We start from the raw sequence: 21,735 nt of genomic DNA, 5'->3' as shown, positions 1-21,735 counted from the left end.
CGCTCGTTGGGGTGGAGGAGTAGCGCCAAAATCGATTTTAGCAATTCGAATTAGGGTTAGTGTGGCCGCAATTCGATGGTATTGGCCTCCGGGAGCTATCCCACAGTGCATCATTGTGACCGCTCTGGACAGCAATCCGAACTCGGATGCACTGGCCAGGTAGACAGGAAAAGCCCCGCGAACATTTGAACTTCATTTCCTGTTTGCCCAGCGTGGAGAGCACAGGTGACCACAGATACCTCATCAGCACAGGTAACCATGCAGGCTGATAATCGAAAAAGAGCACCAGCATGGACCGTGAGGGAGGTACTGGATCTGATCGCTGTATGGGGAGAGGATTCAGTGCTTGCAGAACTTCGTTCTAAAAGACGAAATGCAAAAACTTTTGAAAAAATTTCCAAGGGCATGATGGAGAGAGGCCACAATAGGGACTCTGAGCAGTGCCGCGTGAAGGTCAAGGAGCTCAGACAAGCCTATCAAAAAACAAAGGAGGCAAACGGTCGCTCCGGGTCAGAGCCGCGGACATGCCGCTACTACGCCGAGCTGCATGCAATTCTAGGGGGGGCTGCCACCACTACCCCACCTTTGTTCGTGGATTCTGGGTCGGGGATAGTCTCGACGCCTGAGGATTCTGCCGATGGGGTAGAGGAGGAGGAGGAGGAGGAGGATGAGCTTGCAGAGAGCACACAGCACTCCATTCTCCCCAACAGCCAGGATCTTTTTATCACCCTGACTGAAGTACCCTCCCAAGCCTCCCAAGCCAGTACCCAAGACTCTGACCCCATGGAAGGGACCTCAGGTGAGTTTACCTTTTAAAATATAAAACTTGTTTTAAAAGCAAACGGTTTTTAATGATTACTTTGCCTGACTTTGCATTCGCGGTCAGTTCAGCTACTGGAAAAGTCTGTAGCTACTGGAAAAGTCTGTTAACGTGTATGGGGATGGAGCGGAAATCCTCCAGGGACATCTCCATGAAGCTCTCCTGGAGATACTCCGAAAGCCTTGCCAGAAGGTTTCTGGGCAGTGCATCCTTATTCCCTCCTCCATGGTAGGACACTTGACCACGCCATGCTTGCAGCAAGTAATCTGGTATCATTGCCTGACAAAGCCTGGCAGCGTATGGTCCCGGTGTTTGCTGGCATTCAAGCAACATCCGTTCTTTATCTTGTTGTGTAATCCTCAGGAGAGAGTGATATCACTCCTGGTAACCTGGTTGAAATACGGGAACTTAATTAAGGGGACAGAGGTGGCCGTTCCTACTGGGCTGTTTGCCTGTGGCAGAAAATAAATCCTTCCCTGCAGTTAGCCAAGCGCAGATGGGAAATTGGCCCTGAAGTTTTCCGCGTTTGGCTAGCAGGGATCTTCCCTGTTACCAGCCACGCGGTGGGGGGAGGGTACCGTGATCATCCCAGAGAATTCATGGCGAGAGGGGGGTCGGCGGCGGGGGGGGGGTAGTTTGGTGCCTGCAGGGATCTTCCCTGATACCAGCCACGCGGTGGGGGGAAGGGTACCGTGATCATCCCAGAGAATTCATGGCGGGGGGGGGGGGTTAGTTTGTTTTCTGGTGCTGCTGAATGTTAATAGAAAAACCGCAGCACTCTACTTGCCTGAAGGGGCCCAGACAAGCCCCCCCACACTGCCCCCCCCCAACTGGCTGAGATTGGCCAGGCTTCTGCAGCACTCTACAGGCTATGCTTGGTATGTGGGAAAGGAGGGTGCAGAAGCTGTAAAACAATGGCTTACCATGGCCGCATGCAAGCCGAATTCTGTTGCCCAGACCTGTGATCTCTAGCAGCAAAGCCACAAGCACTCAGCATTAAGAGGCAAAATGCGACCTTGCACAGAAATCACATGTGCTATGTAATGTGAACAGTGTTGGTCACCGTGAAAGAGTATAAGCATTGTTCTGCAAAATGTAGCTTTTAAAACAATTCTCTCTTTTTTCCCCTCCCTACAGCAGCTGCAAATTCCTCAAGCCTCCCTCCTCCATCCCGAAGGTTATCACAGATAAGGCGTCGTAAGAAGAAGACGCGGGAGGACATGTTTTCTGAAATTATGCAATCCAGCAGGAGTGACAGAGCTCATCTGAATGAGTGGAAGGAAACAGTTTCAAAGTATAGGAAAGAAGTCAGTGAACGTGAAGAGAGGAGGGACCAACGTGAGGAGAGGAGGGACCAACGTGAGGAGAGGAGAGACGATCGAGATGAGAGATGGCGGCAGGAAGACCAGAGGATGAAGGATGCAACGCTGGGGCTGCTCCGGCGTCTGGTGGAGGTTCAGGAACGGCTGCTGGAAAACAGACTGCCGCTTCAGCCCCTGTTCCACCCTCCCCCCTCCCCATGTTCCGTATCCTCCTCACCCAGACGTGTAAGAACGCGGGGGGGGAGGCTCCGTACACCTTCCCATTCCACCCCAGTAGACAGCCCAAGCAAAAGGCTGTCATTTTTTTAACCTTTTCTTTGTGGCTTTTTCCTTCCCAGCAATCCTCCTCCCAAATACCACCCGGGTTCCCTCCCTCTTTTTCTAATCTATTAATAAAGAATAAATGATTTTTAAATGATAGTGACTTTATTTGGTTTGAAAGAAAGATGGGGGAAGGGGCAGGGTGGGTTCCTTACAGAAAATCAGTCAGTAAAGGGGGAGGGTTTTCATGAAGGAGAAACAAACAGATATTTCACACGGTAGCCTGGCCAGCCATGAAACTAGTTTTCAAAGCTTCTCTGATGCACAGCGCTTCATGGTGTGATCTTCTAATCGCCCTGGTGTCTGGCTGCGCGTAATCAGCAGCCAGGCGATTTGCCTCAGCCTCCCACCCCGCCATAAAGGTCTCCCCCTTACTTTCACAGAGATTGTGGAGCACACAGCAAGCAGAAATAACAATGGGGAGATTTCTTTGGCTGAGGTCAGAGCGAGTCAATAATGAACGCCAGCGACCTTTTAAACGGCCAAATGCACATTCTACCACCATTCTGCACTTGCTTAGCCTGTAGTTAAACAGCTCCTGACTCCTGTCCAGGCTGCCTGTGTATGGCTTCATAAGCCATGGCATTAAGGGGTAGGCTGGGTCCCCAAGAATAACTATGGGCATTTCAACATCCCCAACGGTTATTTTCTGGTCCGGAAAGTAAGTCCCTTGCTGCAGCCCTTTAAACAGAGTAGTGTTCCTGAAGACGCGAGCGTCATGAACCCTTCCCGCCCAGCCCGCGTTGATGTTGGTGAAACGTCCCTTGTGATCCACAAGTGCTTGCAGCACCATTGAAAAGTACCCCTTGCGGTTTATGTACTCGGTGGCTTGGTGCTCCGGTGCCAAGATAGGGATATGGGTTCCGTCTATTGCCCCACCACAGTTAGGGAATCCCATTGCAGCAAAACCATCCACTATAGCCTGCACATTTCCCAGAGTCACTAACTTTCGTAGCAGCACCTGAGTGATTGCTTTGGCTACTTGCATCACAGCAGCCCCCACAGTAGATTTGCCCACTCCAAATTGATTCCCGACTGACCGGTAGCTGTCTGGCGTTGCAAGCTTCCACAGGGCTATCGCCACACGCTTCTCAACTGTGAGGGCTGCTCTCATCTTGGTATTCTGGCGTTTCAGGGCAGGAGACAGCAAGTCACAAAGTTCCATGAAAGTGCCCTTACGCATGCGAAAGTTCCGCAGCCACTGGGAATCGTCCCAGACCTGCAACACTATGCGGTCCCACCAGTCTGTGCTTGTTTCCCTTGCCCAGAATCGGCGTTCCATGGATAGAATCTGCCCCATTAACAACATGATCTCCAAAGCACCGGGGCCTGTGGTTTCACTGAATTCTGTGTCCGTGTCCGTGTCCATGTCCTCATCATGCTTGTCGCTGCGCTGCCGCCGCCGCTGCCTCCTCGCCTCGTTTTTCTGGTCCTGGCTGAGCATAAACTCCACGAGAACGCGCGAGGTGTTTGCAATATTCATGAGTGCTGTCTTGACCTCAGCGGGCTCCATGCTTGCCGTGGTATGGAGTCTGCAGTGTTCACCCACCCAGGAAAAAAGGCGCGAAAATGGTTGTCTGCCGTCCGTTGCTTTCATGCAGGGAGGGAGGGAGGGAGGAAGTGAGGCTGTACCCAGAACCACCTGCGACGATGTTTTTTGTCCCATCAGGCACTGGGATCTTAACCCACAATCCCAATGGGCGCGGGAGACTGCGGGAACTATGGGATAGCTATGGAATTGCTACCCACAGTGCAACGGTGCAGAAATCGACGCTAGCCCCGGTACTTGGACGCACACCACCGAATTACTGTGCTAGTGTGGCCGCACTCATTTCGACTTTATACAACCTGTTTCTCAAATCCGAATTATCTAAATTCGGATTAATCCCGTAGTGTAGACATACCCTTAGTACTTAAATTCCCCACTTTCCATGGTATCTTTACACCTTGTTAATGTTTATCCACACAAAACCCCAGTAAGATAGGGAAACAGATAGGATATAGAAAAAGGGTAACATTTTCAGGACCCTAAATCTCATTTTCAAACATGACTAAGGGCTTGTAATGAGCTCTAAATGGGTGTGATTTCTAAAACATACTATGATTGGTTGGCATAGGCTTCTCCGGTGCACTTGAACGTAGTGCAGTTTAAAACAGTACTACATTAAAGAAACACACTAAGGAACTTTTAGTGTGCACCAGCAGAATCGACAAGAACCAACTGATGTGCAACATATTAGTGTGCTTTAGAAATTACCCCTCCATACAGCACATTTTAACCTAAGTCACTTCTATGTAAAATTTCCAGAAGTGCCTAAGTGACTTGACAAGGGCCACACAGGAACTCTAAGACAGAGGATGGAATTGAACCAGGTCTCAATAGTGCCCTTACCTGTAATTGCCTTGTTAAATAGCTATAAAAACAAGGGAAGGGAAGACTGGGATGAACAATATAGGCAGGAAACCTGACCCAGGAACCTATCCTTGCAACAAAGCTCGATGCCAACTCTGTCCACATATCTATTCAAGTAACATCATCATAGGACCTAATCACATCAGCCATGCCATCAGGGGCTTGTTCACCTGTACATCTACCAATGTGATATATGCCATCATGTGCCAGCAATGCCCCTCTGCCATGTACATTGGCCAAACCGGACAGTCTCTACGCAAAAGAATTAATGGACACAAATCTGACATCAGGAATCATAACATTCAAAAACCAGTGGGAGAACACTTTAACCTGACTGGTCACTCAATGACAGACCTGCGGGTGGCAATTTTGCAACAGAAAAGCTTCAAAAACAGATTCCAACGAGAAATTGCTGAGCTTGAATTGATATGCAAACTAGATACAATTAACTTAGGCTTGAATAGAGACTGGGAATGGCTGAGCCATTACAAACATTGAATTTATCTCCCCATGTAAGTATTCTCACACTTCTTATCAAACTGTCTGTACTGGGCTTTTTTCTCTTACTTATTTGGCCTCTCAAAGACAACTCCCACCTTTTCATGCTCTCTGTATGTGTATATCTATATCTCTTCAATATATGTTCCATTCTATGCATCCATGAAAGCCTATGCTCAAATAAATTTGTTAGTCTCTGAGGTGCCACAAGTACTCCTGTTCTTTTTAAGATAGCCAGGCATCAATTTAAAAAAAAAAAAACTCACATTTTGTCTAAAGCTGCACTACCGCATGAACAGACCCCCCCCCCCCATTGACTTCATCGAGGCTCTTCTCTGGCCCCATTTGCAAGTTAAGAGTCCACATTTTGAGGAAGAGGGTAACTGAATACTGACTGTTAGCAGATTTAAAAAAAAATCTGTGCCATCTTAACAGGATTCAGTCTTGTGCAAACATCACTGTGCAGAACTCGAGAGAAATCCTCCTTCTCGACCCAGAAAATCTATATTGACTGGAACCCTAGGAATCTGAATAGGAAACATTTTATAAAAGTGAAAGGAGTGCCACAGAGGCAATTCACAACAGCATATTGCTAATACTGATATATACCTTAGACAAGGGCTGCATAGTGTTTTATAAAGACACACAAATCACATCCTTCATGGTCTCAGACACGAAAATAATCTATTAACGGTTCCAGAGAATCAATGATTCTGCATTAGGCCTAGTCTACACCATTTTTTCTTTAGGGGTGTGATTTTATACAAATCCAGTTAAACTGGTACAGCCCATGTCTAGTGCAGACATGGTGAATGTGATACAAGTATAACAGCATCCCCACTAGGGGGCCGTCCTGCTTTAGCTGTATCAGTTCCTAAACCAATACAAGAGACTTTTAAAAAGTGTGAACCAGTACCAGCCCATAGGTTGTCTAATACCCGCCTCCGTCTGACTCTCCGCTCAATTCGGAGTGGTCATCAGCAAACTGCGTAAGGCTTGAGAACCGCTGCTTCAGCCGACTCAAGAGCAGGCGGGGGGAAGGAGCAGTTGCTGCATTATCATAAGAACTACCAGCCTGAAAAAGCCTTTTGTCGGCCCGGCCTGCATCTGACGGGGCCGGTTCCCGGCTGGCATCTTGCAGGGCCGCGATAGGCTCTGCCCCAGGGCGGCACGCCGGGCCCCAGCCCAGAGAGAAGAGAGCACAAGGCACCCCCCAGCCTCTCGGCTTCTTTGTCTCCACGACTTCCACCCTCCTCCCCAAGCGCTTCAGCCGCCCCCGAGGAGCCGCCAATCGGCAACCAGGCAGAGGGCTCAGCCGGAGGGGTGTTGTCTCGCCCGCTGCCGCTGATTGGAGGCTTCCCCTTCCCCATAAGGCTCTGTCTCCCCCCGCCTCGCACTAGCGGCATCAGAAATAGAAAGGGCGAGAGCGGAGCAGGGTGCGCTGTGCAAGGTGGAACGTGTGCCGGGCGCTGCTGCCATCGCTACCCGGGGGAGGCCTCGTGAGTCCTTGATCTCGACCGATCCCGAGCCGCCGACCCCCGCATCCAGCCCCTGCAATCCCGAGGAAGCCGCCGGAGCAGCAGCGGTGGTGCCCCCGTGCAGCGAGGGGGGAGCAGCAGCAGCACGCACCGGGCCTACAGCAAGGGGCCGCGGAGAGCAGGATGGCGCTGGATTTCCTAGCGGGATGCGTTGGCGGTAAGAGAGGAGCGAGGCTCCCCCGGCGCTGGGGCTCCGCGCGAGTGCCTGGGGATTGCTGCAGTGATCCGGTTACATAAGCGGCTGCCAGCAGCGAGGGGTGGGAGCCGAGCCAGGGCGCTGGGGGCGCACAGCGAAGGGACCATGCGCTGGGGCAGCATGTCCGGCCCCGGGGCGCAGAGCAGGGGCCGCTTTGGAGGCGCACTGACGGTGGGGGATGCACAGGAGATGGGGGTGGGTCAGACTCTCCCCGTGCCGGGGCGGCTGGGGAGAAGGAGTCCAAGCGCTGGCGGGTCCTTCCCCGCCCTGCGGGCTGCTGGCGTGGCAGCTTCGCTCTGCCAGCGCCGGGAGCTTGACGCCTCCGCTCGCTCCGCGCGCCCTGAATGGCTCCGGCTCTTTGTAGGGGCCGGGCTGGGCCCATTGTCTCAGCCCGCGGTTGGAGGCTGGAGCGTGCGCGGAGCTGGTGCAGGAGCAGGGGGTGAGTCAGCGCCCAGGAGTCGGGTTTCTTCGCGGAAACGCGATTTCTGCTGCGTCCGGGGCCGCCAAGAGCAAAGGGGGAGCTCGAACAATAAGCCGCATCTCTGTCCCCTCCCCCCGAACTGAGCATCATACCCTTCTCCACAGCTGCTCCCCAACCCAGTCACCTCCTTTGGCGCACGTCGTGAGTCTCCTCACCTCCCTTTCCCCCCAGAACAGCCACCATTTCCGCCCTCCCTCCCAGCCACCCCACAACCTGCAAACCCCGATGCTGAACGTGCCCCTGCTCGGGGCTTCCGGTTCCTTGTGCGCAATACACAGCCCGTGTAGCTCTTACACTAACTTCCACTGCCTGCCCACACGTACAAAGCACACAGAGGGGACTCTCATTCCTGCTAATCACATTGATGGGAAACGTGCCTAGATGCGGCATTAGCTGCTTTCTTAAGCTTAAGTACTTCCCGTAGCAGGGGATGCCAGGGCAGGTGGGAAGGCCCTGCAAGGGGGTAGGGTATGGCACCCGCTTGACAATCTGTACTTGTGTTTCTTCCGCAATTGTGCGTAGCCTGTAACTTCTGTGTAGGCAAGCAATTCCCTGCCTCTGGCAATAGCTGTGAACTCCAGAGAGCAAGAGATCTTATCTCTGTTAGAAAGAATAGAGGCTTTTTCCATTAACAAGTCAAGACTAAGGATCAGTGGGCCATCTGAATAAAACAATGCAAGTGTAACCTTTAGCTTTCTCCCTTGGAAGAGATGTTAAATGGTTAGCTGACTGATGGCAGTAAAACCTTTACATAGAAGGTAGAGATGGGAGGGGAAAACACTATTGGAATCCACTGCTCTGTAAATGAAGTATATAGTCATCAGGGTGGATTTCAGGAAGACTCAATATAAATCATAGATTTCTACATAAAAGTGCATTCTTGTTGGTTGTTATAACCTTAATACATATTCTTCACAACTCTAGGGCCTGCTGCCATTATAGGTTTTCCCTTCTAGTGAGAGAATGGTATGGTAGATCTCAAATCAATGAAGGCTACACTCAGGATATGTCTACACTACCCACCGGATTGGCTGGCAGCGATCCAGTGGGGATTGATTTATTGCATCTAGTCTAGACGCAATAAATTGACACACACACACACACACCCCGCCCTCTCCCATTGACTCCTGTGCTCCAGCGCCACGAGAGGCGCAGGCAGAGTCGACACAGTGAAGACACCACGGTAAGTCGATCTAAGTTCGTCGACTTCCGTAGCTGAAGTTGCGTAACTTAGATCGATTTTTTTTCCCTCTCTCCCCCCCCCCCCCCCCCCCGCCCCCAGACCAGGGCTCAGAAAGATCTCAAGACTTCTGGAATATGCTGCTCAATCAGTTTCACTTTTGTTTCTACTATCTGCCCCTCCCTTCTCACATTTATCTCCAGAACACTTCTCCTTGTCCAGATCTATTCCGCCCCCAACAATCTTCTATTCATTGAACTTTTTGAAACTTTGCACTTCTAGAGAGAGGGAAGGGATTAAAATCTCTGTACACAAATTTGCAGAGGGACAGTAGGGTTGAGGTCTGTTATTTCTCACCTCTGTATATTTATTTATTTTATTTAAAAACATTTTTGCTGTTAACAAGCATGTTATCTGTGGAGACACAAATCCACAGTTTGAGAACTGCAAAACTAAGCATCTCTGATGGTATCTTCTAGACTTAGCACTGAGTCCCATTGGGTAGATAGATTATTTAGGTTAATCTTTCTATACAGAAGCCCCTGGAACCCCATAAGATTGGGTCCCTAATCTGTGAATTATTGGAACTCGCTTTAAAAAACTTTTTTCTTAAACATTACATGAATATATTGTTTCATACTTTAGAATTTATAATCTCTATTCCATGATGAGAGAGGTTTTTTTCCTCAAAAGGCATTTTATCAAAAAATCTGATTTAAATAAAAAAAATTGATTTTTTATCCATCCTTATAGTTGTGCTGTAGGGGATGTGCTAGATCTTTAACTCCATACATCAGAATTTCATAGAGGATTTAAATATAGTAACTCCTCACTTAACGTTGTAGTTATGTTCCTGAAAAATGTGACTTTAAGCGAATCCAATTTCCCCATAAGAATTAATGTAAAGGGGGCGGGGGGTTAGGTTCCAGGGAAACTTCTTTCACCAGAACTGGTACACAGTGATGATGATTGTGAAGCTTGGTTGAGGTGAAGGAGTCAGAGGGTGGGATATTTCCCAGGGAATGCCTTACTGCTAAATGATGAATTAGCAATTGGCTGAGCCCTCAAGGGTTAACTCTCACACTCTACAAGGCAGCAGGAATGGAGGGAGGGGAGACAGCATTGCAGACAGAGACTGTGTGTGTGTGTTGCACATTTCCCCTTTAAGTACGCTGACCCACTCTTAAGTACGCTGCCTTGTTAATTAGATCAGCTTGCTGAGACTGCAGCTGCTGCTAGCAAGCTCCCCCTGTCCTGAGCCCTGTCCTATGTCCCCCCGCTCTATGGAAGATGGGGTAAGCGGGGTGCAGGAGCAGGGGGGAGGGGGATACCCTGACATTAGCCCCTCCCTTCCTCCCTGCACAACAAGCAGGAGTCTTGGGGAGCAGCTCCAAGGCAGAGGGCAGGAGCAGCACATGGTAGTGTGGGGAGGGACAGCTCAACTGCCAGCAATTGCTAGCCTGCTGGGCAGCTGCTGCACAGGGAACTTAGGGGAGCCGAGAGCTGATAGGGGGGCTGCCGGTCCACCCTGGTTCCAAGCCCCCCACCAGCTAGCTGCAGCAGGCTGCTCTTCCTGCAAGTAATGGACAAAGCAGGCGGCTGCCAAACGACTTAGAAGGGAGCATTGCACAACTTTAAATGAGAATGTTCCTTAATTGATCAGCAACGAAACAACGTTAACTGGGATGACTTTAAGTGAGGAGTTACTGTACTTACGGTTAGATTCGCAAAAGGACTTAAACACCGAACTCCCACAATAAGGCCCCAGTGGGGAGTTCTCTCTCCTTGCTTCTTACTAAAACAGCATAGGCATGTAACACCAAGAGAGGGCATGCAGCTGAGAATCCCAAACAAAGGGAGGTGCCTTGCTGCAGCCTAGAGTTGGGCGCTTATCTCCAAGAAAGGGGCAGAGCTTATCACAGGGCACTTGGCTTCATCTTGGCCCTTAGCTAGGTTAGGTAAGGAGCCACCTAGTATGCTGGCTTTTCATGACTCCTATTCTTAGGCACCAGTTTCTCCCAATTCATTGCATAAGAAGCCTAGGTGCCAAGATCAGGCTTTGTGAATCCCAGTGACTTTTTAGGCACCTGAGAGTTAGGCATGGCAACACTCACTGTCACCACGCCCACGTTCCTTTATCCATCTAGGCCTTAGTAACTGGGGCCAGGTCTCCACTCAGAAGTTAAGCTTATCCATATAGATAAGGCTAGGTCAATGGAAGAATTCTTCTGTCAACCTAGCAAAGGCTTCTCAGGGAGGTGGATTAACTACACTGAAGGGAGAACACTTTGCATCACTGCAGTGAGTGTCTACATTGAAGGGCTAGAATGGCACAGCTGCTCTGCAGTAGCAGATCACGTGTAGGCAAGCCCTTAGTGTAATTAAACAATGTCTAATGGTACATGGATGAGTAACGGTAAAGCCACCAATCATCATTAAAGAACTGTTGTCACTGAGGTTTTTTTTATACTTCATTACCCGAAGACTTTCTTTACAGGCTTCAAAATAGTAGGCAAAGAACCTTACGCCTAGTCCTAACTATGCCATAGTGAGATGATCTCTTCACTCCATTCAGTTAGGACTCGAGCAAATTCTATCAGGAGTACTGTGTTGGGACACTGCTTTCCACCACATCTGGAAAGACTGTTAGCCTATTCCTACAAGAAGCCTTGTTTGTCTCAGTTTTGCTCCTATCCAGTAAAGATCATATATACCTGACAATGATTTCCACTTCAAGGAAATCTGTCACTTCTACATGGACATGCCTGTGATACCACAATACTTGCCTACTGGGGATGACGACGTCCATAGATTTTAAGGCCAGAAGGGATCATTAGATAATCTAGTCTGACTGCCTGAATAACACACCACAGAATTTCACCCTTTCTTTAGCCCAGTGACTTGTTTGACTAAAGCATATTTTCCAGAAAGCTATCTAGTCTTAATTTGAAAACATCAAGAGACGGAGAATCCACCGCTTCCCTTGGTAATTTGTTCCATGTGTGGCCTGCCTGTAACAAAAGTGCACCTTGAGTTACACCTAGAGTTACCAGCTCATTCTAGGACTACTGTAGTGTTGGATTGCTGTAAGGGAAAAAATGCTAGATTGTACAACCATAAAACTGCCATTTATCTTGTTGCAGGTGCTGCTGGGGTGCTAGTAGGACATCCATTCGACACTGTTAAGGTGGGTTGATTTTGAACAGGTTTAACTTCCACACTCTAGGCAGAAAGTAGTGCAAAAGTATTTACAAGGGGAAAAAATATAAACACCGGCATTTCAGAAGCTTAAGCCTGATGGTCCAAAACTTGAAGCAATCCTTTTCAAGTATTCTTCTAGACTTGCTGAAGCCCCAGATCTTTAAAAGCAAATGAAAACCATTTGAATGTAAGATTCAAACCAGTAACAGGACAGAGTTTAAACTTAAGAATTTAGATCCAGGCTTGCTTCCCTGCAGCTGTTTATCACTGACATCTAAAACTGCCTGTACCCTCTCTTGTAATTTAATCTTATTTTGTTATGGGCTGGAATTTTTCTTTTTTTTTTTTAGTTTTCCTATTCACTCTGAAAGCATTGTTATATTGGCCAATAGTTATATCATTAGTGAACAAAAGCAATTAACTGCATGAAGCAGCAGTTTCGCAATTTGACACACTGCTTTGGGCTTCTTTCCTTGAAGAGGAAAAAGAATCTTTTTACCTTTCCTAGCCAGAATTAATTTTTCCTTTGAGATGCTAATGATTATCAGCTGTACGTATTGTATGCAGATAGACTGAGATTTAGGATTCAAGTAGCTAGAAATAGAAGGCATATTAGATAGAAGGGTAGTATTTTCAGAATTGGCTATGTCTCTTGGAAAGTCAATGAGGCTTAGGCTCCTAAGTGTCTAAGTCAAAATGGGATATAGGCACTTTGAGAGTTTTACTCCGTCTAGTCACCTGTAAAGGCAGAATATAGTCTCCCAATAGAAGATGTACCCAGTAATAAATTAATATACTGTACTTGATAACTTTCTCCTCTACAGAGCATGCCATCTCACATTATGCTTATTAAGTTCAGCACAAAGCTGGATATCTAAATGCAATAAATGAGGGAAATATCTGAAGACTACTAAGGGTGTGCATCGCCCTATTACATATTTTAGCCACATGGTTTATTATTGAAAAGACTATCTACTGGGTATTAAGTTCCTATCAGTCCAATGCAAACTGTTTATACTTCAGGATATGTTAACCTTCGCTATTAAACAGTTCGGCTACATTTCACTAAATGCATTCTCATTGATTGTATTACTTGGATTTGCAACTATTTTTAGAGTTGGTGCAGAGGAAAAGTACTAGGGCCCCACACCTGCAAAGATTTAATCCTGCTTAAATGTATGGCTTGTGTCTAGTTTGATTGACTAAAGTGGAACTACTAAAATACATGCTTAACTTCAGGTTTTGGGAGATGTTTAACTCAATGGAACTACTGGGAGGATATAAAAAGCAAGTGCTTAAGTCTGAAGGATTGATACTCTAGTGCTGAATGTTCTAATAGTTGTAATTTTTTTAAATTAAGCATTATTTAATGTGCAGTGAGAGCTGGATTGGCTGTAGACTAACTGTTCAATGGAGTATTGTCAATTTCTGTAATTGTGTTAATAGTTGTTGCTTTATTAAATCCAGGGTAACTTATTTTCGTACTGGTAGAAGGGAATAGTACTTTCCTGCTTTTTCCATACTGGAGAATAAAATACTAACCAGTATTTGTATAATCAGCCAGTATAATCACTATTAAAGTATGGGGAAAACTAAGAATTTGTAACCGGTCTTTAAAAAGAGAGAACCGTTTATAAAATGCTGTATCTTGTGTGTTCTCTTAAGATTAACTCTACAGGACTGATGGCTAATTGGATTGGTGGTGGGTTTTTTTTTTATTTTTTTTTTTAACTATACTAAAGTGTTAATACACTAATTTTAAAAATGAGGAAGCTGCATTAATAGAGCCAGAATTCTGCTTCCTCCTCAACCTTTAAACCTTTTTGCCAGCAATCATGCTTCATAAGGGCAAAAACATGGGGGAGAGGGAAGGTGGGATGGAGGGGAGGAGGGGAGATGGCGGAAACACATAGGATAAAGAATTAATTTCTAAAATCATGCTAAAACCAATCAAACAGATTTTGAGTCTAATCTCAAAAGCGGCAAACTCCCTTTCCCTGGTTTGTTGATGTAATGTGTAAAATTGCTTTGTTGCTTTTAACTGCCTTTACTTTCTGAGCTAGGGGCTGTCTTCATTAACAGCAAAAGTGTTACTTTGTTGTAGATGACAGATAAGCCTCATCACTGGAGAGTTACCTAGTAAGTATAGACCAGGTGAACACTTCTGTTTCTCTCAGTCTTAATTTATTCCAAAATGTATGATTAGTTCAAACAGACAACCTTATATAGTTCTCCCTCCCACCCTTTTTTTTTTTTTTTTTTTTAGTTTTTAAACTGATGTGTCCCATTACTAGTGTTCTGAATTGGAGGGAGTGGGGTATGAGAATCCCTTTTTAATGGGAACATTTTTAAGTCTATAGATGTTCTTCTGAAACTTTCTGGTGTGCATTTCTCACCATGTGCTTAAGGTTGTGCACAAAGTGGTTGTGAAACTGGATCTTGGGCACACTTTCAATTGATCTGTTTCATCCACTTCTTAAATTTGAAATGCATACGTTTAGTTTAGACATATCTAAAATGCACCAAACTTGTGCACACTTAATATTTGCTTTTTTTTTTTTTTTTTTTTTTTTGCTGCTCACTCTTTGATATCTTAAAACAAATTCAGTAATTGTAAAGTGAAGTTACTTTTGGGCCTGCCTGTTTAAATCACCATGAATTGTCAGATGCAGGAAGGAGGAAGATAAGAATTTATCAGTAGATTAATGATATAGTATAATTTTGTAATAAAACCCACCTCTGCGCAGACTCTCATAAGCCAAATTGCATAGCATAAAAGCATCAAACTTCTTTTAATATTTTGAGCAGAAAATAATGTGGCAGTGAGCCATGGATAAATTGCATTTATGAAACATTTACCTCCACTGTGCCAGTTAACACATCTCTGTCCTGACTAGTTCTGACATTGACAATTGACATGTCTTCAAACAGCTGCCATTTAAAAAGCAAACTAAATCCCTCCCATCATATCTAGATTTGGTGTTTTTATGCCCAATTATACTGGCCTAAGGTTTGAGAGATAGTATTCAGTCCTGTCCAAGTGATAGGTTCAAGGTCCAATATTTCAGTTAGGACTAGAAACTGAAGCTTTATTCCAAAGATTCCAATGTGGATACAGAGCACACTTTTGGCATCTTTTATGTGCAAACACTTGCATATAGAAAAGTTATTGGGCAATGAAAGGTCTTAAACTTAAGTTATTTCCTTTACTTCCAAGGCCTATACAGTTTGGGACTCATTGTAAACAAGGTAACTTGGCTTTACAGCCAGGGGATATGAAAAATAGTACCAATAAAATTAAACTGCTCTTTTATTCATGGTAGCGTAGTATTAAATTTATTGGCATTGCTCAGAATGAGCGTCATAGCACACTTAACGGCTCTGCTACTTGTAACAATCCCAAATTAAGGCTGATAAATCCTTCACACCACACTATCACGTATTCAGTAATCTGTAGGAAATTAAGAGGCTATGATCTCTTTAAATCACATTGTAAACTTAGTTTAGTGTGGTTTGTAACCGGTTTAATATCTCACTCTGTACTGCAATATTTTAACAAGGTCTCTTCCCTGGAGTGAGTTGTCTTGCCATATGGCAGGCTAAAAAAGGTGCTCTTCTGCTTAGATAGTTCAAACCATCTTTTGCTTTTAAAAAGTGACCCTTGACATTTAGTTTGCCTATTACATGATCTAGTTCTTACTTTGAGGAAAATACTAATGATATTTAACTTTGAAAGTAAATTTTACTGTCTCTTTAAAAGTGAAAACTAAATATGAAACTTGAACAAAAAACAAACAAAACTGGCCAAAATCCTTTCCTGACCCACATGTTGCCTTCACTATCATAGATATTCTGCTGTTGCTGTATGCATGGGTCTTCCATTGACACCGGTGGGAGCTTTAAGCAGATAGGGAGAACAGTTACTGGGGTCAAGAATCCATCATGCAAATTGGAGAACTACGGTATCTAGAATTAAAACTTCTTTTAAAAAGCATGTTTTGCTTTGAAATTGCAGCATATTGGATGGCTAATAGGTATTCCCTCGCAAAAATGCTCACAACCCTGCACTCTGATAAACAAAGACAAAGTTCTAGCTTTATCATTCTAGCCAGAATCAATGTTAATTACTGGAATATGGCTTTTTACATGTGTGTATCTGAGTTTAAAAATGTTTATAAAGTGCAGGAGACAAATTGGGGAGGGGGGGTCAAATTGAAGTCTTAAAGGAGTGGCCTATAAATACATGAGAATACAGGGCCTTCCTCCCACGCCCTATCCCTTCTCATAGATTCTAGGACTGGAAGGGACCTCGAGAGGTCATGGAGTCCAGTCCCCTGCCCACATGGCCCAAATACTGTCTAGACCATCCCATATAGACATTTATCTAACCTACTCTTAAATATCTCCAGAGATGGAGATTCCACAACCTCCCTAGGCAATTTATTCCAGTGTTTAATCACCCTGACAGTTAGGAACTTTTTCCTAATGTCCAACCTAGACCTCCCTTGCTGCAGTTTAAACCCATTGCTTCTGGCTCTATCCTTAGAGGCTAAGGTGAACAAGTTTTCTCCCTCCTCCTTATGACACCCTTTTAAATACCTGAAAACTGCTATTATGTCCCCTCTCAGTCTTCTCTTTTCCAGACTAAACAAACCCAATTCTTTCAGCCTTCCTTCATAGGTCATGTTCTCAAGACCTTTAATCATTCTTGTTGCTCTTCTCTGGACCCTTTCCAATTTCTCCACATCTTTTTTAAAATGCGGTGCCCAGAACTGGACACAATACTCCAGCTGAGGCCTAACCAGAGCAGAGTAGAGCGGAAGAATGACTTCTCGTGTCTTGCTCACAACACACCTGTTAATACATCCCAGAATCATGTTTGCTTTTTTTGCAACAGCATCATACTGTTGACTCATATTTAGCTTGTGGTCCACTATAAACCCTAGATCCCTTTCTGCCGTACTCCTTCCTAGACAGTCTCCACACACAATTACAGTGGCATCTTTCTGACCAAAAATATACTGTTTCAGTCTAGAAAAACTATGGGTAAAGTGCATGTTGCATAGGGAGTATATATAAATCACAGTAAATAAAGATCACTTGGAGCACTGTAGCTTAGAAATATGCTTTATAAAGCTTATTGAACACTTAAGTTAGCATTCTGCCTTTAAATCCTGGGTCTACTTTTCTTTTTTATTTTGAAAGAGCCTTGTGATTTTTTTTATTTTTTTGGGGGGTGCCCAATTTGAGACACCTTAGCAGTCCCGATTTTTCAAAAAGTGCTGAGCACCTGTGAGAAAAATCAGACCTCATTAAGGTGACTTAAGTTGGGCATCCACAAACACTAGCCATTTTTTTGAAAATCTTGGTCCGGACATTCTAAAATTGTTCATTTGAGGACTGATAGTATGTCACTGGCCACATTTCATGCTTAGTTTGTAGATCAATTATAAAAATTCTCCATTACATCCCAAAGCGTTGACAAATATCATTAACATCTAGGTTAAGAAAGCTTTGGTTTTTAGCGTGGGTGAAACCTATTGCCAGTTTTCACCCTATTGCACTTTCAAAATGGCTAAATATTTCCCATTTTTTATAAAAAGGATTTAGTTTAATGAACGCTCTCCCCCCACACTCCTCCAGGTTTAATCATCATCTCAAAAGCAATCAACTCTGAACATCTCTTTAAAATGATTTTACATTGCCATTTATGGCATTCTGATATCTTTACTGTGTGCTTTGTGTAGACACTACTATAATATATCTCCATATATAGGTACCAAGCACTAGTGTACCAGTTACATCAATATTACCATACAAATAACTTCTTCTCACTAAACTTCTTGTAGGTGCGCCTTCAAGTACAAAGTGTAGAGAAACCTCTCTACCGTGGGACCTACCATTGCTTTCAATCTATCATAAAGCATGAATCAGTAAGTAGCCAATTGCTGTTTTATAAAAGGATAAATAAATGTATTTAATGTGATTAGAAAAACTATGAAATGGTAGTGTTTTACACTGATCTTAATTGAGCTCCAAATGGTGAAACTCACATTTCATCAGGACAGGTTTGTTATCTCTGGATCTTCCAAACAGTTAAGAATTTGCACCAAATCTTTTCAAACCTGGTTGTCAAAGCACTGGAATGACCTGTAATCTAGATGTCAAATGCATAAACAAGATCCAATGGTTGGAAATTGAAGTCAACAAAGTTAACGCTTTGGAAATAAGATGCAATTTTTAAAAAAGGGAATTAACAATTGAACATCTTAAATCTCTGTGGAGGGTTCATCACTTGGAGCAATGGTCCCCAAACTGTAAGGCATGCCCCCTAGGGGAGCATGGAGGAAGTTCAGGGAGGCATGCGGTGGGTCCCGGGTCAGACCCCACAGTGTGGTGGGGAGGGAGCACTGCAGCTCTGCTCCACCCCCAGATGTAGCTACTCTGTTGAGCCAGCTGCAGTAACAGAGGGGATTTAGACAGATTCCATTACTAGTGGGAGGGGAGGGGAGTGACAGGAAAAGTTGGGCACCACTGACTCAAAGTCTTTAAACAAAGACTGAATGTCTTTTTGAAAGATGCTCTAATTCATCCACAAGTTATTGGGCTGGATACAAAAATAGCTGAGTGAAATCTGTGGTATGTATAATACAGGAAATCAGACTATATGATCATAATTGTCCTTGCGACATAGTTATGAGAACTTTAAACATTTAACTAGCAATATTCTTATGCTGAAAGATGCTTTTTGGAGTTCTAGCTGTTGATCTAATTATTGCTTAACGCAGACAGACAATGTTGTACTCCTCTACCCTGATATAACGCAACCCGATAGAACACTAATTCGGATAAAACGCGGTAAAGCAGTGCTCGAGGGGGGGAGGGCTGCACACTCGGGTGGATCAAAGCAAGTTCAATATAACGTGGTTTCACCTATAACGTGGTAACATTTTTGGGGGTGCTCCCGAGGACAGCGTTGTATCGAGGTAGAGGAGTACTTTGTAGGGAATCTCTGCCACCAGCCACCTTGTTGAGAAGTTGGAGCAACAGTTGTACAAGAGCTGAAGAGAAGCTTATTTTCTATGCAGTCTTAGAAAATAATTAACACTATTCTTAAATAGCATTTTGTTTTTAATTTATTTTCTAGGCATTTGGACTTTATAAAGGTATTGGGTCACCAATGATGGGACTTACCTTCATTAATGCACTTGTGTTTGGCGTTCAGGGAAACACAATCCGTGCTCTCGGAAAAGACACTCCTTTAAACCAGTTTCTTGCAGGTTCGGCAGCAGGAGCCATTCAGTGTGTGATCTGCTGCCCTATGGAGTTAGCTAAGACAAGAATGCAACTTCAGGGAACAGGTGAATACAGTCTAAAGTCAAAGAATTACAAGAATTCTCTAGATTGCTTAGTTAAAATCTACCAAAAGGAAGGTTTGAGAGGCATCAACAGGGGCATGGTTTCCACATTCCTAAGAGAGACACCGAGCTTTGGCTTTTACTTCCTGACATACGACTCTTTGACCAGATACCTAGGCTGTGAAGTGGAGGACAGTTACATCATCCCCAAATTGCTGTTGGCTGGAGGCATGTCAGGAATTGTATCCTGGCTGTCTACCTATCCTGTGGATGTGATCAAGTCCCGGCTTCAGGCAGATGGAGTCAGAGGAGTTGTTCAATACAATGGAATTCTGGACTGTGTTAGAAAAAGTTACCGTGAGGAAGGTTGGAGGGTGTTTACAAGGGGTCTTACTTCTACACTTCTCCGAGCTTTCCCCGTCAATGCAGCTACTTTTGCCACTGTCACAGTGTTTCTTATGTATATGAGGTCGGAAGAGAATCTACATGAATGTGAGGCAGGTCCAGCAATCCAGCAGCCTTCAAGCTTGTGAATTCATTGTTCAGTGATCTGACACATCTGTTACATGTTTATTTTCTGGAGTTCATTTTACGGGGCTTATTTTTGTAAACACTTTATCTATAGAAATTGTGTAAATAAATTCTATCTGTATAAAGGCTGTTACTTAGGATTTCATCTCATCACTTCTATAAGCAGCTTATTGCCTTTTATAATGATCAAAATGTGTTAATCCAGGCAATGTAGCGATCTGACTTTAAAAACATACTGTACAGACACTGCTGCTCTATCACTATGTATGGTCTGGAGAATCTTGTAATACCAGAAACCAGGTTTTCTTCCAATCATGTTTTGAATGACCAAGAGGATCATATTGTTTGAATACAAAAAATGCTCTTTTGTATTTGACTGGGACACCTGTAGCCTTTATTAGAAGTCATGGTTTACTATGCTGGAGATGTTACAGAGAACTCTTAAATGTTTAAGGCATGGAGTAGCCTTCAGCTAGCCACATCTTTCTCCTTGGCTTTTGTAAATTTGAGTTTAGTTATTTAAGTAACTTCTCTCACTTCCTTCTATACACAGATGTATTGTTTCATTGTGCTTAAAAGGAGCATTTGAACCCCACCTACATTTGTTTCTTTAAATTGCAGAGTTAAGGAGACTCTAGGCAAGTGAGGTTGATGGCATGATTTGCTTTTATTTTCAACTTTATTCATTTTTGTGTGTGTGCATGGAATGTGTTAACTAGCTTTAGTGCAAGCAGCTTTCGTTCTTCTGGAGAGGTTTATGTAATTGCATGCCACCGCTCACCATTCTCCAAACAGGCAATATGGCAGTCAGTGATGTGTAATACGAAGTCCTTTCTTAGTTACTGCTCAAATTGTTAAACTGGGGGGTCATCACTTATATAAAAAAAAAAAAGTATAGTGGTGAAAATACACAGAGGTGGAGGTTCCATATGCCACTGTGGAATAATGGATAAGGGTGTAATGCTGAAATGCCTAAGAGAGGGGATTAGGGTTTGGTATTACATTAAGTTCTTGTACTACACTGTCCTGACTTTGTGTATTTGGTTACAGTGCATTGGATAAAGTCATACTGAAAAGGGTTCTGGAGAACCTTTTGTAACATTCACCAGCTGTTATATTTATAGCAGTGTGCCCAAAAGGGATTATTTTAATGGCTTTAAACAAAATTATCCAATACTTTGGATAAGAACCACGATTGCTTGGCACAAACAGATAAAGGGGAAGCATGTTAAATGTATCAAGCTTGCTCGGTGAGATAGTGGATGTTGAACATGTTACACTTCTGCTTGGGACAGGTGCAATATGTGTTTACACTTTTTAAAAAACTTTCAGTTCATAGCATTTTGTACTTTAACAAAATATGCTGGAGAAACCTGTAAAACTGGTATGTCTCTATATACCTTGGAGGTATGTTGGATGTTTTGGTGCCTACTTGCACTGAGATTCAAACTGAATGTGAAACATGTCTGCTAAGATGTATATGCACAACAATTCAGAGCAAAGACAATTACACCTTTGTACAGTATTCTGTATTTACTGTAATATAAACTTAAGGAATAAAATTTTTAAAAATTTTGACTTCAGTCCTCTGCTCTTTTTATAAATAGAAGTGACCCTGTGTTAACACTTCTGTATTTAAACACCCTTTTGACTTGACTAATATACCTAGCTTCCAAAAGGATTGAAAGACGCACATTTTCTTTGCCTAAAGGAATTTATTTTCTACACATACTCCTGATAGCAAAAGGTATAGCAATGGGCTATTTTCAGCATGAGTGTAAAAGCTGAACTAAACTGATCTCTTTAAAACAGCAATGCTTTAAGGTAGGTTTCAAGCTGCTTACTAATAATGCTTTTTCTTTCTTTATGGCCAGAA

The 21,735-nt window shown here is 44.2% G+C and overlaps 1 protein-coding gene across 3 annotated transcripts; it reads left to right on the top strand.

Annotated features, from left to right (window-relative positions):
- The first annotated feature begins 6,372 nt into the window (after window positions 1-6,372).
- Window positions 6,373-21,437, top strand: SLC25A29 (solute carrier family 25 member 29). 3 transcript variants are annotated; one of them, XM_054025768.1, is made up of 6 exons: window positions 7,024-7,069; window positions 11,913-11,956; window positions 14,075-14,109; window positions 15,818-15,932; window positions 17,820-17,903; window positions 19,118-21,437. In XM_054025768.1, exon 6 carries the CDS (start codon window positions 19,151-19,153, stop codon window positions 19,859-19,861), a length of 711 nt encoding a protein of 236 aa, XP_053881743.1. In that variant the 5' UTR covers window positions 7,024-7,069; window positions 11,913-11,956; window positions 14,075-14,109; window positions 15,818-15,932; window positions 17,820-17,903; window positions 19,118-19,150; the 3' UTR covers window positions 19,862-21,437. The 3 variants fall into 3 exon arrangements, with proteins under 3 accessions (XP_053881741.1, XP_053881743.1, XP_053881742.1); XM_054025767.1 differs by lacking the exon at window positions 15,818-15,932; XM_054025766.1 differs by lacking the exons at window positions 14,075-14,109; window positions 15,818-15,932 and having other exon boundaries at window positions 6,373-7,069.
- Window positions 21,438-21,735: the final 298 nt, after the last annotated feature.

Source organism: Malaclemys terrapin, chromosome 4, assembly GCF_027887155.1.
Source record: "Malaclemys terrapin pileata isolate rMalTer1 chromosome 4, rMalTer1.hap1, whole genome shotgun sequence".
Taxonomy (NCBI): Eukaryota; Metazoa; Chordata; order Testudines; family Emydidae; genus Malaclemys; species Malaclemys terrapin.
The sequence above is the reverse complement of the archived record's forward strand: the minus strand, read 5'-3'. Positions and strand labels throughout refer to the sequence as shown.

Coding starts and splice junctions, on each gene's coding strand:
- SLC25A29 (XM_054025766.1), top strand. CDS start 7,036: ATGGCGCTGGATTTCCTAGCGGGATGCGTTGGCG. Junction 11,957..17,819: donor ATCCATTCGACACTGTTAAG/GTGGGTTGATTT, acceptor AACTTCTTGTAG/GTGCGCCTTCAAGTACAAAG. Junction 17,904..19,117: donor CTATCATAAAGCATGAATCA/GTAAGTAGCCAA, acceptor TTTATTTTCTAG/GCATTTGGACTTTATAAAGG.